The sequence below is a fragment of the Macaca fascicularis genome, chromosome 5, assembly GCF_037993035.2.
Source record: "Macaca fascicularis isolate 582-1 chromosome 5, T2T-MFA8v1.1".
Taxonomy (NCBI): Eukaryota; Metazoa; Chordata; class Mammalia; order Primates; family Cercopithecidae; genus Macaca; species Macaca fascicularis.
In genome coordinates, this window is record NC_088379.1 from 7,206,661 (window position 1) to 7,221,226 (window position 14,566).

Sequence of the window (14,566 nt, forward strand, 5' to 3'; positions counted from 1 at the left end):
GGGATCACCTCACTCAGGCTCTTGGGGAGAGGAAAGGGTAGTTGTTTCGATGTGGACTCTGGCACCAGACTACTCTGTTTAAACCTTGAAGTCTTACTTGCCAGTTATGACCCTGGACAGGTTATTTATGTCTCTGAACCTCAGTTTTCTCATCTGTAAAATGAGGCTAAAATGGTACTTTCAAGGTTGCTGCGAGGCATAAAAGAGTTACTATCTGTTAAGTGCTTACAATGGTCCGGGCACATAGTAAGCTTTCTATAAGCAGAAGCTGTGAAGATCCTTTCCTGCTTGTGCATAAAGTCAGCCCTTTCTCAGCTCCTTGCTTGTGTCACTCCCTCTAATCTTGGCAACTGCCCAGCCCTTTCTCACAATGGCAAGTGTTTTCTTTAAAACAGTATGATTTCCATCACCACCAGCAAAGCCTGAGAAACTGTGTCCTCAAGATGTTGAGAACAGATTCAAGCATGCAGTAGGAGGCCTGGCCTCCAAAGTTCCACCTAACTCAGATTCTTGAGTTTTCTGATATTTCTCTGGGTTATGTCACCCTGAACATTTGTGGAGTTTTAGAAGAAGTTTCTATGTGGTCTTCAACATGAATTGTTCTTGCCTGGAATGGGCTTGGAATAGTATTTCACCAGACAGAGAAAAATTTTCATTGAAAAAATCGAAAACACTTGCGTGATAGCCTGGAGGCCGACAGGCCTCAACAGGAGTGCCTGTGGCAAATCTGCACAGTGGACCCAGGGACACAAGGAAAGAGGAGCCAGGATGCGGCTGTGGTGGGTGGAAGGCAGACGGAGGCTGTGTGTGGAACTGTCTATTCTCACATTCAGCACTCTCCCCCATTAGAGTATACACTTGTTGAAGGCAGACTTAGAAATACTCATCTGTGTCCCCACACTAGCTTCTCTCTCAAGCACAGAAAAAGAACTTGCTAAATTCCCACCAAGTGGATAAGCCCACACTCTAGGCCTGGCTGAATCTCCTTGAGGTTGAGGCCCTGAGGGAGCCATTTCACATCTCCCCTCCTGTTTCCTCTTCCAAGAGTGGGCAGGTAACAATACCTACCTTCTGCACAGACCCCTTGTTGCAGGGTTGAAAGACAGTAGATTCAGGGAGGTGTCAGCTGAGGCCATGGATCTGATGGCCCCAGGATCCTCAGTCCATGGGGCCGAAGAGTCATAAAACAAGAACATGAATCCATCTGTCTGGTATTCTTGGAGCTTGGGCACACTGCGGGAGCTCTGGCTTGCAGCTGGCAGGGCCGGGGGTTGAAGGGACAGCTCCCAGCACGCAAGGCTGTGGGTGGGGGGGCATTGCAAGAAGAACTGATGCTCTCCTCTGCAGTCCCCACCCAGTCCTGACTTTGCTTGTCTAGACTGGCCCAAGGAGGGGGTCGGCAGCTGGCAATTCTGCCTCTCCAGGAAGTGCAGCTGGGACTGCAGGGTCCCCAGGGACTTGCAGGATCCTCTGCCTGATAATCGTGGAGAAATACGGGAAGGTGTCTATAGGAGGCAGGTGGTGCCTGGCCTTAGAGGAGAGCCCCAGCAGAGCGACCTCCACGACAGAGGAACCCCAGAACGCCCAGACTGCAAGCTCCAGGAGCAACAAAGGTCGACTGTGCCCCTCGAATGAGGGAATATCTGTCCATCTGGTTGACTGCCAGCTGTGTGTGTGTGGTCATCTCTGTCTCTGTGTGTCTTTCTCTGGAGAGTTTTCATTTAAGCTTTTGACTTCCTTTATTCCTGGTGTGGACTTGTGTGTGGGTGTCCTGTTGCCAGTTTACGATGCACAAGTGTGGAATTGCCTTGAGCTTGCCTTTGATATTGGTGTGTTGTGTGGTGTCATTGTCATGCACCTGTATGTGTGCGTCACTGGTTCTCACGCAAGAATGTATTTCTTTTATGTGTCTGTCGGAGTGTGCCCCTAGCATGTCCCTCTTGGCTGCTGCACCACCCTTCCTGGACCTTACCACCCCTTGGCCCACCATATGGGTGCTTTTGTCTCCAATTCCCCTCCTCAGCAGGTCAGCTCCTGGAGGGCAGGCACTTGGTCTATTTTGTCCATGGCTCTGTTTCCAGCTCCTACAACAGTGCTAGGCACTAGTGGGCGCTCAGCAAAATAATACTGAGGGAATGAACGGTGTGTCCAACGCATGTGCCTCTCCAGTTGTGCAATTAATCTTGGTGTGATGCTGTGTGTGAGTGGGGTTGTGAGACAATGAGGATTTCTGTTGCGTGTAATGAACTTGGAATGTGCACAAGCATATATATGTATGTGTGTGCAACATTGAGTATGGTGTGCATTATCGAGCCCCTGTGTATCTCGGGAGAGCGTGTGTAATTGACTCTCTTGTGTGTGCCAGCATGTCTGTGCATCTCTCATGTGTTTGGCGTAATTGGTGTGCAGGTATGAACCCGCGTGTGCCTCCAGAGCGTATGGGCGCGCGAGTGTACCCACACGGCTCCTGCCCCACGCTCTCCTCGCGCCCTGCGCTCCGCCTGGGGGCGGAGAATGGGGGTGCGGCGAGGGCACTGCGGTGCTTCGGCCCGCCCTCCGCGCTGCGGTTCGGGCGCGTCACCATCCCTCCCCGCCCCAGCCGCGGTCCCCGCCTCCCGGTCCTTTGTAGCTGGCCGGGCCGCTAGCCCGCAGCCGCCCGGAGGCCCCGCCCCAGTCCCGCCCCGGCGCGCGCCCCGCCCCGCCTCTCCCCTCCCCGGGCCGCAGTCGCGCCGGGGCCGCCGCGGGCCCGCACCGAGGCGCGGAGCGCGGGGCACGGCGGTGGCCAGGGCCGCGGGCGGGCGGGTGGGAGCGCGGCGGGTGGCCGGCCTTGGACGGGTATGGCGGACCGGCGGCGTGCGTGGAACACGGAGGACGACCTGCCCGTGTACCTGGCGAGACCGGGTAGCGCGGCGCAGACCCCGCGCCAGAAGTACGGCGGCATGTTCGCCGCGGTGGAGGGCGCCTACGAGAACAAGACCATCGACTTCGACGCCTACAGCGTGGGCCGCCGCGGCTCGGCCCGCACGCCGCGCAGCGCTGGCCGGCCCGACGCGGTCGGCCTGCCAGGGCCGGGCGGCAGCGAGGACACCAACAGCGACGTGAGCGAGCCCTCGGGCTCCGCGGTCAGCTCTCCCGGAGAGCGCGACGAGCGGCCGCCGGCGCTGCGCATCCGCTGCCCCGCGCCCCGCCACCTGCCCCTCGGCCGGGACAATGGCCAGGTACCCTCGGGGCGCGCGCGGGCCGGACGAGGGGGGCGGGGCCCGGGAGGACCCAGGGCATGGGGCGCCCGAGGGCCATGCCTGCGCTTCGGGTGTTGGGGCAGCTGCCGCCAGGCTGGGGAGAGCCACGGCGCGGCCCCTCCCCCACCTCATCATGCAAGAGGTTCCTAGAGCTGGGGCGACTGGGTCAGGGCTGGCCGGCGTGGTCCGTGAGACTCGGAAGGGATCGCCCGGGTCCAGTCCGGGCTCCTTTTCTGCAGAAAGGGAGAGCGAGGTTCTGAGAGGGGAAGTAAGTTGGCTAAAGCCACCGCATGGACGCTTAAAACGCGAAGGAACCTCTGAGATGAATCTAACCCAGACCCCTCATTCTATTTTGTGAAAAGAACTAGAGCTCCGTTCCGCGTTGGTCCATTCATCCGTCCACTCACTCGGTAGTAATTATAGAGCACCCACTGTGTGCCAGCCCCAGGAGAGGTTCCGCGAGTCGCCTGCGGGCACACAGCTTCAAGCTGGAAGGAGCTTTTTCCCGAGTGCTCCCCTCATGCTTGCTGGGGGGAAGGATTTGACTAAGGATTTAGGTCGTCGGGCAGTTGGAGCCGTAAACCCCTGTCCTCAAGCGTCAATATATTCAAGGGGCACTCCTGAGCTCCACAGCACACACCAATGTGCCTGCTTCACAGAGCAAGGTGGAGGTAGAGCTGGGATTTGAACCGGGATCTCTAGCCTCCTAGACCTGAGCATGGGGCCGGGAGGATCAGGGAGAGGGAACGCTAGGGCTTGGGCCCTGTGGGTATTCTTTCTTGAGCTGGGGGTCACCAGGGAACTGGGGGAAGAAGGGTCGATGCATGGCATAGCCTTTGGTTGGACCGACAAGATCCAGGGTCAGGTGCCGGAAAAACGGAAGTTGAAGCACCCCAGGGCTAGGGAGTTTTCGAATTGGTCCAGACCTGGAAGCCGGAGCACTGCTAGGTGCCGGGCCCAGGGTAGGCGCTAGGTCCCTGGCTCAGCAACCTGGCCCCACCCTCCAGAAGTTCCCAGGTTAGGGTGAGCGACGGATTCATTGTGATAATTAAATCAGTTAATGCCCGTAGGTAGTGAGCATTCAATAAATGTTTGTTGTTGACTTTTATTACAATCATTATCATTTTAATTAAACCTTCCCCTCTTAAATGCTGTGAGTGACCCAGAGTGAGCCTGGAGGGAAGCAGAACTTGATCGGGGCAGATATCTGGGAGGGCTTCCTGGAGGAATAGGAGCAGGGGGCTGGTAGATACGGTGGTGGGCCTCTTCGGGCCCCATCCCTTCCCGGGCGGGCTTTCTGCAGCTCCAGAGCTCTCCGTGGTCCTGAAGTCGGCGCCTCGCGAGGGAGAGGTCCAACAGCAAGGGTGTGTGTGTGTGTGTGTGTGTGTGTGTGTGTGTGTATGGTGGTGGGGGTGGTCAGAAAGGGAGATGGTGCGAGAGTCTGTGTGTGTGTGTGTGTGTGTGTGTGTGTGTGTGTGTGTGTGTATGGTGGTGGGGGTGGTCAGAAAGGGAGATGGTGCGAGAGTCCAGCCTCCTCTTCCCCCATCCCTTCTTTATCTCCCCCATCCACTACCTTCCCTGGTGTTCCGACCTCTCTTGGGATCCAAACCCCCGAGGCCAATGGGGAGGCTTCTCGGTCGCGGGCGGAGAAGCCGGACCAGCACCAGGGAACCCGGGTTTCCAGCCAAGGCGCTTTGCTCTGTTGAGCGTCAGCTTCTCCATCTGTCAGATGGGGGTGGCCGTCTTCTCCTGGCCTTCTTCAAAGCGTGGTGGGGTACCAGAGAGGCGAGGGCGCTTTGTGCACTGCCCGTAGCTGTCCCAAGGAGAGTTCCTCTGGAGCTGCGGTCAATGTCACCAACGCTAGCATCACCCCGAGGGCGCAGGCTGGGCCAGCCCCACAGCTGCGCCCTGACGCTTGGAGACGCTGTTCGCTTCACCTCTCCGGTTCCTCTCCCCTATTCCTTCCTCTTCTCCATGTGGCCCCTTCTGCCTTTCTCCATGGCTTCTCAGGGACCGGACAAAAGGCAGCCGCTGTGGCGCGCCCAGGGCTCCGACAGCACTCGAGCTTCGCGACTGTGGAACTCAGGGGCTCCCGACCTCCACGGAGGGAGGGTTTTACTTTCTGCTGGCAGAGTAGCCTTGAGGCTTGGGTTACAGCGGGCTCAGGTTCCCGGGCGGGCCTCACCGCTCCAGGGATTTGCAACGGGTGCCCCGGCCCTTCCCCCCCGCCCACATGGCTTCTCCCTGGGCTGCAGGAGGGGTTTCTGCGGCGCAGGCGCAACGATTGCCGCTGCTGGAGGCTGAGCGTCTGCGGCGCTTTGTACCGGCGAAATCTGCTTGGGAGCAGCGATCTGTTTGGCCAGTGGCAGGCGGATGCTCCTCCCCCTGATACGCACGTGGTCTTGTCCCTTGCTCTGGGGGCTTTCTGCTCAAATCTCCAGACTGACCCCAGGGAACTCCCTGGTACGTGGAACCTAGGACTTAACAACTCCAAGGAAGGGAATGTAGGATTTGGGGAAGGACAGTGTCCCCACCTGCAATTTCCGGTCATTGACAAAGATTTTAGGCCTCGCTGAGAGCCAGGAATGCATGAATGCGTGGAGGGAAATGAGTTGTAAACAGTGTGGGGAAACCTGGCTTCTCCATGCTGCTTTGCTGCAGCTAATATGTTTTGCACCTGGGGTACATCATTTTACCTCTGTAAGCCTCAATTTCCTATCTGTAAAATGGGAAAATTATGCCTAGTGTTCCTGGGGATACTGAGCTGGCTTATCTGTGAAGCTAAAACCTCACCTCTATTTTAAGGCCCAGGTGTCTCTGGCCTCCTGCCCTGGATTAGGGGAATGGCCTCTGGGATGGTGGAGGTCAGGGCCCCAACCCCCAACCAGGGTGCTGGTGGAGCTGTATCATAGACTTGGCCACCCTCGCTCTGGATGACAACTTGGAAGCAGAAAAGATGAGTTATTTCATAGGACCTGTGGGGTTGGATTTCGCATGCAGAAAATGAACAGCGAAGTGGTGGATAAGGTTGGTGTTTTATTCTGCCTGGGGACTTGGGGCACCTGTTCAGTGAGGTGGGGGCTGGCTGGGACTCCCCCTTTTCCTCCATCTTTCATCTTTTCCCCTCTGCTGTTATGAACCTTGTCAAGCTGTGACCTGGCTTCCTGCCCACCTCCCTCTGGAGCAACATCTGGATCATGGACCCCGGGGCTGGTGTCCACACTGCTGGGAGGCAGGAGCACCCTAATCCTCCTGACTCCCAGCTTGTCCCCAGGGCTGTGGAGACCTTGGTGCCAGTGGCCCAGCCCTCCAGACACCTGCTGTCTTGGAGGCAATTCTGCGGGGTGACCTGGTGGCCCTGTAGCAGGACCAGCCGCAGACAAAACTCCTCAGACACCGGATTAAAGAAGGAAGTGGTTTTTTATTCGGCCGGGAGCTCGGCTCTTAAGACGCGAATCTGCCAATGCTCCTTGACGAATAAACCACTTCCTTCTTTAATCAGGTGTCTGAGGAGTTATGTCTGCAGCTCGTTCTGCTACAACCCCAATGCCAGGCTGCTGTGTGGTGAGGGAGCTGCTGTTGGAGTAGAACAGGTCAGCATTAATTAAGGCCGGACTCTTCTGTCCCTGCTGTTACCTCTGCCAGTTACGGAGATTCCACCTTAGAGGCCCCCAGGGAAGGCTGGTTCAATGCTAAGTTGGAGAGGGTGTCAGGGAGAGGCTTCGCGGTGGGGAAGGCAGTGGAGATGGGTCTAGGGGAGTGGGCAGCCTTTTGTCTGGGGAAGACTATTCAGGGAGAGGGTACAGCGTGAATAAAGGCTTGGGGTCCGAGATGGAAAAATTGCTTGGTGCATTCAGGGAGAGGCACTCGGAAAGGACAAACGGAGGCTATGGAAGGAGAGGCAAGAGGGGAGCGGTCGTTGGGCGCGATCCTGGAGGGCCAAGAACGTTCCCAGCAGCTTGGGCCGGTCCTTGGCCCGAGTCCCACACTCCCTCCCCCCACACCCCCGCAGATGTTCCAGGGAGGCCTACAGATGCGCGGCCGCACACCTGTGGCACCGCCAGCGGGCCCTGACCGCGCCGTCGTTTTCTTTTAAACAAGCCCTGAAAACCAGACTCTCTAGATCGCGAGAGCGAGGCCAGGGCCCGCCAAGGGCGTGTGCGCCGGGCGGGGGTCGGCGGGGCTGGGCGGGTGGGGGGCGGGGGCGGAGTGGGAGATCGGAAGGGAAGCGCTTCCTGGTTCGAGCCGAGAGGGGCGAATCGGGCTCCGCTCCGCGCCGCCGGGAGGAGCTGTCTGCAGCCCCCTCCTCCCGCCCTCGCCTCTCCCTCCTCCTTCTCCCGCCCTCCTCGCCGAGCCGGGCGGTGCTGGCAGCCGGAGCGGCGGCGGGCGGGCCGAGCAGCCTGGGCAGCCGCGCGTGGGCATCCACGGGCGCCAAGCCTCCGTCCCTCTCTCCATCCCTCCCGGGCCTTTGTCAGCGCGCCCGCGGGGAGCGAGGCCGAGAGCGCCGGACCGAGTCAGACAGCCCCGCAGGTCAGCGGCCGGGCCGAGGGCGCCAGAGGGGGCCATGTCGTACCAGGGCAAGAAGAGCATCCCGCACATCACGGTAAGCGGCCTCCGCCCCCGCTGCCCCACTCTGGCCTTCGTGGGCTGGGGGTGGGCACCCGGCAGGGTCCAGATCCGTGGGGCGCCTGCAGGGGCGGCCCCCGAGGCCTCCTGCGTCGCCGCGGGTGGGGCGGGGCCGGTCTCGGCATTTCAGCCCCCTCCCCCAGCCTCTGGGGACAATGGGGGTGGGGGAGCCCCGTGTGGCGGGGCGGGGCTGGAGCTGGGAGTCCCTCTCCCCGCGGGCTTGCCGCCCCCTCCCCCCACGGGATGTGCCAGAGGATGGCGTGGACAGGGAGGATGCGGAGCCGAACAAAAGAGGGAGGGGCGGGGTCCGAACCCCCTCCCCGCAGGCCTCGCGCGGGGGTGGGAGGGCGAACTGAGCCTCCCTCGCTCGGCCCCGCACCGTCCGGCCCATGCACCTCACAACCGGGTACCTCCCCCGCCAGAGGAGGGAAAAGACCAGCGCTCCCCGCTCCCCGCCCCTACTGATGGAGTGGAAGTCGGGACCTAGGGACAGCGCCATGATGGAAGCTGGGTCCACCTCTCCCCGCAGCTAAAAATAACCTAATGGGGTGACGCTGGCGGCTGCGGCCCGGGAAGGGTTAATGCTGCTGACGCTGGGCCGCAAGAGGGTGGGGATGGTAGTGGAGGCAGAACAGCAGGGCTGCGTCCCTGGGTGTGGCCGGAAACAAAGGAACCCCCGTCTTTACGCTTTGTCTCGGGGTGGGGAGCTGAGGGCGCAGCGGTCAGGAGCTGGCCCTCCGCGCCAGTTCCTGTCTGGCATCAAGGTGGAGCCTGACTGTTCCTGAGGGATGTGGACCACTGGAGCCCATGTATGCAGGAGCAGCCCGGGGCCTGGAGGCGGGATTCTGGGCGTGGTGGAATCTTCCAGGGTAACTCCTGAGGTTTGACTACTGGAGACTGAGCCTGCTCATTTATGCAAAATTCAGGCTCCTGGACAGTCGCAGGGCACCTGCCAGAGGGCAGCCTTGGGTAGGCAGAGGGATTTGACACTTCCACTCACCTGCCAGTGGCCTGTCCTGTATTGCAGGCCTATTTCTTTGAATCGGGGCAGCAAGGCTTTGCGGGTGGCATTATCCATGTAAAGCTCTCTGAGGCTGAAGCATGGGCTGAGGGCCTCCACCAGAGGGTCAGGAGGGAACCCAGGCCCCCTGCGTCCCCGGCACTGTTCTGCATCCGCCCCAGCTCTGGGCCGAGTCTTGAGTTAGAAAATTCCTCCTGGGCCCAGCCTCAGCTGTTGCCAGCAGGCCTCTGCCAAGCCCCCATCCAGAGGTGGTCACCACCTCTTCTCCGTCCCTCAGCTCTGCCCTCTGAGACATAGAGGTGTAGGTGGCCCATTTGTAAACACTGTAGTTGGTCGAGAATCACCAGAAGAGGTATGGTTGCTCCCTCCTGGGCAATGTGAGAAGAAGGCAGGTGATATTTGAGCAAGTCCCTGCCTTGGGACCCTCTAACCCTGCCTCCCAAGGGAACTGAGGCAGGTGATGGGGTCAGGGGTGATGCAGTGACTCAGGAGTTAGGAGCTCTGGGTTTGAGGCTGTGTGCCCACAGCAGGTCTTTGCTGCTCTCAGGTCCCCAGTCTCCAAGGTGGAAACCTAACAGGATGGCCTGCAAGGCAGGTCTGTGGGATGCTCCCTTAGAAGGTGTGCAGTCCCAGTCTGCTAAGCTGAAGTGGTCACCGGGCCTACTGGCTCTCACCCTCTGGAGTGGAGATGCCTTGGCTTTTCCAGCCGATGGAGCTGGGTGTCCGATGCCTCTGAACCTCAGTGCTCTGCTGTACAATGTAGGCCCCTTCACAGGACTCCTGAACATCCTAGGTGACCCTGCCAAAGCGTTTAGTGTGCTAGGTGCATGATAAGGGCTTCAGATCTGCTGACAGGTCTTGCTGCTTTAGTTCTTCATGTGAAACAATTAGTCAACTTCTATGTAAAGAGAAATCAAATGAGTGGTTCCAGCAGCCTCTGGTTTCAATGAGCATGGGAAGGAGAGAGGCTGTAAGTTCTGCTTAGTTCCTGGGAAAGAGGGACTTGATGAGGATCATTTGTGTTCATTTGGCTCACATCAGCCAGAAGGGTTTGTGATGTTAAACAAATCAAAACCTTCAACAAATCAGAGAAGATCCACTTCTATGGGGCTTCACGGTAGGGCCTTTCATCTTCCTGAAGACCTTTTGCTAATAACACACATACACATGTTGTGACAGGAACCAGATCCCTGCCTTAAATGCCATGTAACAAATGGGTGAGCACTGTGGCTTTTCAAATGGCTGCACCTTAACCTGTTCCATAGTAGTCATTTGACAAGTTAATGCAAACCCATTGGCTGTTAATGGGTTTGTCAAATGACTGGGTTTGTCAAATGACTGCCATGCCAGGCACAGTGCTGGGTGCAAGGAACAGTGGGAAAGAGATGAATGGGTTTGCCCTGGTCCTTCTAGAGCTTAGCCAAGGCTGACATTTCAGCCTGAAATGGTAGTGAAGTGTTAAAGGTATCACACGGAGGGGCAAAGGAGGCCCCAGCAGGGACACTCAGCCTGGTCCTAGGGGAGGCAGAGGGCACAGGAGGAGGGAGGGGTTCTTCGTGTAGCCCGTGGGGCCCCAGAGGCAAAGGAGTTGGTGTGCTGGAGAAACTGAAGGAAAGACGGCATTGGGAGAGCCCACCCTCTGCTTCCCAGGGCAACCTCTGCATAGTTAGATCAAATCATGAAGGCAGATGAGATGTTTCTGATAGCGAGGGTGTGTGGCCTGTGGAGAGGCCTGGGGGCTTAGAAAGGATCAAGTGTGGTTCATGGGAAGAAGTGCTGGGGTAGCAGGCATAGCTCTCAGCTTCATCCCCAGGTCCCCACCTGCTTGTTGCTGAACCATCCCGTGCCCCTCTGAGCCTCAGCTGTCTCATCTGCACAGTGGGGATAAGGGTGTAGCTCTGCCAATGAGTTCAGAGACTGGAGAGGTGGGAACTAGAGTGGGGGAGGTGAAGGGGCATCACAGGCAGGGGCACAGCATGGGCAAAGGCAAGGAGGCTATTCGGTCTGCTCATGTTGACGATGATGGTGGTTTCTTCCTCTTTTTTCCATCTCAGCCTTTTTCTGAGATAATATAGTAGCCGGTTAGAGATGGAAGAGCGAAAAAGCGGAAATACTTAGCTCCTGCCCGCAAGGACTGTTTGAAATATTTATAAAGCTCTCTTTCATGCGTGGCTTTTTTTTTTCTTTTAATGAATGGCACAGTTGGGGATTAACTTAGCTGAAGCGGCTTCTTGTGCCCACTGCAGTGAGTAGAGCATCCTGGGTGTGGCTCTGAGCAAACAAAGGCACATGGCTTCCTAGCCCTGCAGAAGCTGTTGGCTGTTAATAGAGCCACGGAAGAGGGGAGGCCTGCTCAGCTGTGAGAGGAGTAAGGAGTGTCCCATAATGATTACAGAGTATTGTTAAAAATGAAGCTTCATGAGTACCGATCCCATGTGTTTTTGCTCTAGTCCAAGCATTCAGCACAATTGCCATTACCTCTCACCTAGTTCTATGCATCGTACTGTGAGAAAGGCAGCCTAGGTAGATCACCCCTCTTTTCCAAAGAGTAAACTGAGGCTCAGAGAGATTCAGAGGCTTGTAAACGTTCTTCATTGGCCAGTGGAGGAAGGAGAGCTTACGTTCAAGCAGGGAGGGTAGATGGGCTGGTCTGCATGCTAGGAAAGCCACTGCCTCTGTGTGTGTGTGTGTGTGTGTGCATAGTTGTGTGTGTGAGTGCCAGTGTGTGTCTGTATGTAAATGTAAGTGTATGCCTTTGGTGTGTAAATGTGTTTGTGTGTGGGTGTGTGTGTGTGTTTGATAAAACAGTGAAGATGACCAGAAAAGAAAGATCAAGTAAAAATCACATCAGGCTGAATAGTTGCTCTAATTTGCAAGTACACAAAAAACGTGTGAGGCCTATTATGCTTTTTCTCAAGGGTGACATTCAGCCTATCTATGGATACCCAGTTTATTCCCTGCCTTTTTGCATAAAGGATTTGAGATGTCCACAGTGATTTGTCATGCCTATGGTGAAATCAGATGGAAGTCGAATAGCAGGACTGAGGATCAAGGAAGGACAGAACAAATGTGCCAGTGATGAGGACACTGGAGTGGCCATGATTAGTCATCCACTACTGACTCTGAGCGTCTGTCATCCAGGGCAGAGAAGCAAACACCCTTCATGATGTCAAGGTCATGATCAGAGAGGGAGAGGTGGAGCATTTTTAGGGAAAACATTATTTTGTTTAAATCAAGTTCTTAAAAATGTCTCAGAGGGGATATAAAAGTGAAAGTGACATAACTATGCCACCTTAACGCTGAATGCCCATTTATTCTAATGAACATGGCCAAGACTGAATACATGGAGCACACACAATACAACGTACATGAGTGTGCATGGCACATAGTAAATGTTTAACAGGTCATAGCTCCGTTCTGAAAACTCAGGCTGTGTCTTTGAGGAAATGAAAATTCAGAATGGTAGCTAACCAGCAGGTGTGGTGAGAAAGCATGTGTGTGTGTGTGTGGGTCCCTGATTTTAATGATCTTGCCATCTAAGTAACAAAGTGCATGCACATAAAACAACTTAAGAAAGACTGAAGGGTGCCTGTAATTCCAGCACTTTGGGAGGCCAAGGTGGGCAGATCACTTAAGGTCAAGAGTTTGAGACCAGCCTGGCCAACATGGTGAAACGCTGTCTCTACTAAAAATACAAAAATTAGCTGGGCATGGTGGTGAGCACCTGCAATCCCAGCTACTCGGGAGGCTGAGGCAGGAGAATTGCTTGAACCTGGAAGGCAGAGGTTGCAGTGAGCTGAGATCATGCCACTGCACTCCAGCCTGGGTGACAGAACAAGACTGTCTCAAAAAAAAAAAAAAAGAAGAAGAAGAAGAAAGAAAGAGAAAGAAAGGAAGGAAGGGAGGGAGAGGAAGAGGAAGGGAGGGAGGGAGGGAGGCAGGCTGCGGAACAGGGCACAGGTGTCAGAGGAATTCAGAGAAGAGATGATTCAGCCCTGGCAGAAGGAATGAGAGGTGGCTTCTTGGGGTTTGGAGGATGACATCAGCCAGGTGTTAAGGGACTTGATTGGTGGAGGGAAGGGAAGGGCATGCAAGGTGGGTGGAATATTTCACACAACTGAATCAGAGGATGCAGAACTGGAAATACATGTGAATGGGTGGGGCTATGGGGGGATTCTGTAAGGTTTTGGAAATCAGGCAGAATGCACCCAAGGGGATGGAAATAAGACGTGGGTTCTAAGTGTGTCTCAGATGTGAATGGGTTATTTGATGTTGACCAAGTCACTTTCTCTCCTTGGGCCTCAGATTCCTTTTCTTGACAGGGAGAGTTGGATTAGATAATTCAGTTCCAAGTTCTAGGCCACTCTGATCTTCTTCCATGGTTAATAGGAAGACACTGGAAGTTCTTGAGGTAAGAGGCTGGTACTATGAAAGCAGCTTGTAGGAATGTGGATTCTGAACTCAGACTATCTGGCTTTGAATCCTGGCTGTTTTACTTACTAGCTGTGTAATTGGGACAAGTCACTTATTCTTTCTATGCATCAATTTTCTCCGTACAGATTTATGTTTGGAAATCAGAATGATATTTCCTAAGATTTTTTCCCCATAGAATTAAATGACCTAATATGTGTAAGATGCTTAAAATACTGCCTGCACATAGTAAATGCAATGTGGGTTAGCTCTTATTATTATTACCGTGGGATGGTGTATTAGCTTTGCTCCATAGCACACAACCTAAGGTCTCAACAATATACGCTTATTTTTTGCTTATGCTACATGAGGGCTGTGGGTTGGCTGGAACTTTGCCCTGTTTACTGGTGGGTAGTGAGTCTGCTCTGTGCATCTCCTCACTTTGAGACCCAGGCTGAAGGAGAAGAAAAGCATAAGAGATTGGCAGCAACCTGAAATATCTTTAAGAACTTGTACTCAAATATAGCATATTTCACAGCTACTGATAGTGTACTGGCCAAAGCAAGTTGTATGATCAAGCTCTAAATCAGTGGGAGAGAAGCACAAAGTCAGTCTTTCTGGAGGAGATGTGAGGATTAAATGTGAAAGTCCTGACATGTGAAAGATGCTAATACACACCTGTGGAAGCTGATGATGAGGTGGTCAGGAAGCACAGGGACTGGGTTGGGAGAAAAATCCCACCATTGGTTCTTAGGTTGAACTGGATTTGGGAGCAAGCTCCAAATTGAGGTGTCTCAGTGGACAATAAGGAATAGATTGGAATGAGGGTGAGAGGCAGGGGACAGAGATAGAAATTAGGGGCCCATGTACAAAAGGTATTGGTAGAAGACAGAAAAATGCAAGCTATTTCAACACCCAGTGGTTCTCAGCCTGTGTGCTGTGAGCACAGTGGTGTACTGAAAAAAATTCTCTGCAGATGTACTGCTAAATTTTGATCAGCATTTAAAATTTATGTTTACTACAACCAAGTTTATGAATTATTGTAGCATCTCGCAGGTGGAGCCCTGAGTATTCACAAGCAGAGAGATGTTGAATAGAGTCTAATTTGCTGTAAGTAAAAGTCAGCTCTTGCCATGGAAGAGGGACACCAGAGGACTTTGCCCTGAGGGCATATAAAAGAACATGGTCAGGGCAGTGGACAGCACCATGGTGCTGAACAGTAACCAAGTGTAATCACAGCTACTATAGACCTGTAAGACAGCCACAGTCA

The 14,566-nt window shown here is 55.0% G+C and overlaps 1 protein-coding gene across 2 annotated transcripts in view; it reads left to right on the top strand.

The window, feature by feature from the left end:
• The first annotated feature begins 2,720 nt into the window (after nt 1–2,720).
• CRMP1 (collapsin response mediator protein 1) overlaps nt 2,721–14,566 on the top strand; it is a 71,986-nt gene continuing 60,140 nt past the window's right edge. The window contains exon 1 of one of the 2 annotated variants that reach the window (XM_045392117.2): nt 2,721–3,218. In XM_045392117.2, coding sequence (XP_045248052.1) covers nt 2,838–3,218 — 381 coding nt within the window. In that variant the 5' untranslated portion in view covers nt 2,721–2,837. Of the gene's footprint in view, nt 3,219–7,570; nt 7,843–14,566 lie in introns of those variants that run through there. The other variant, XM_005554449.3, reaches the window with a different exon arrangement.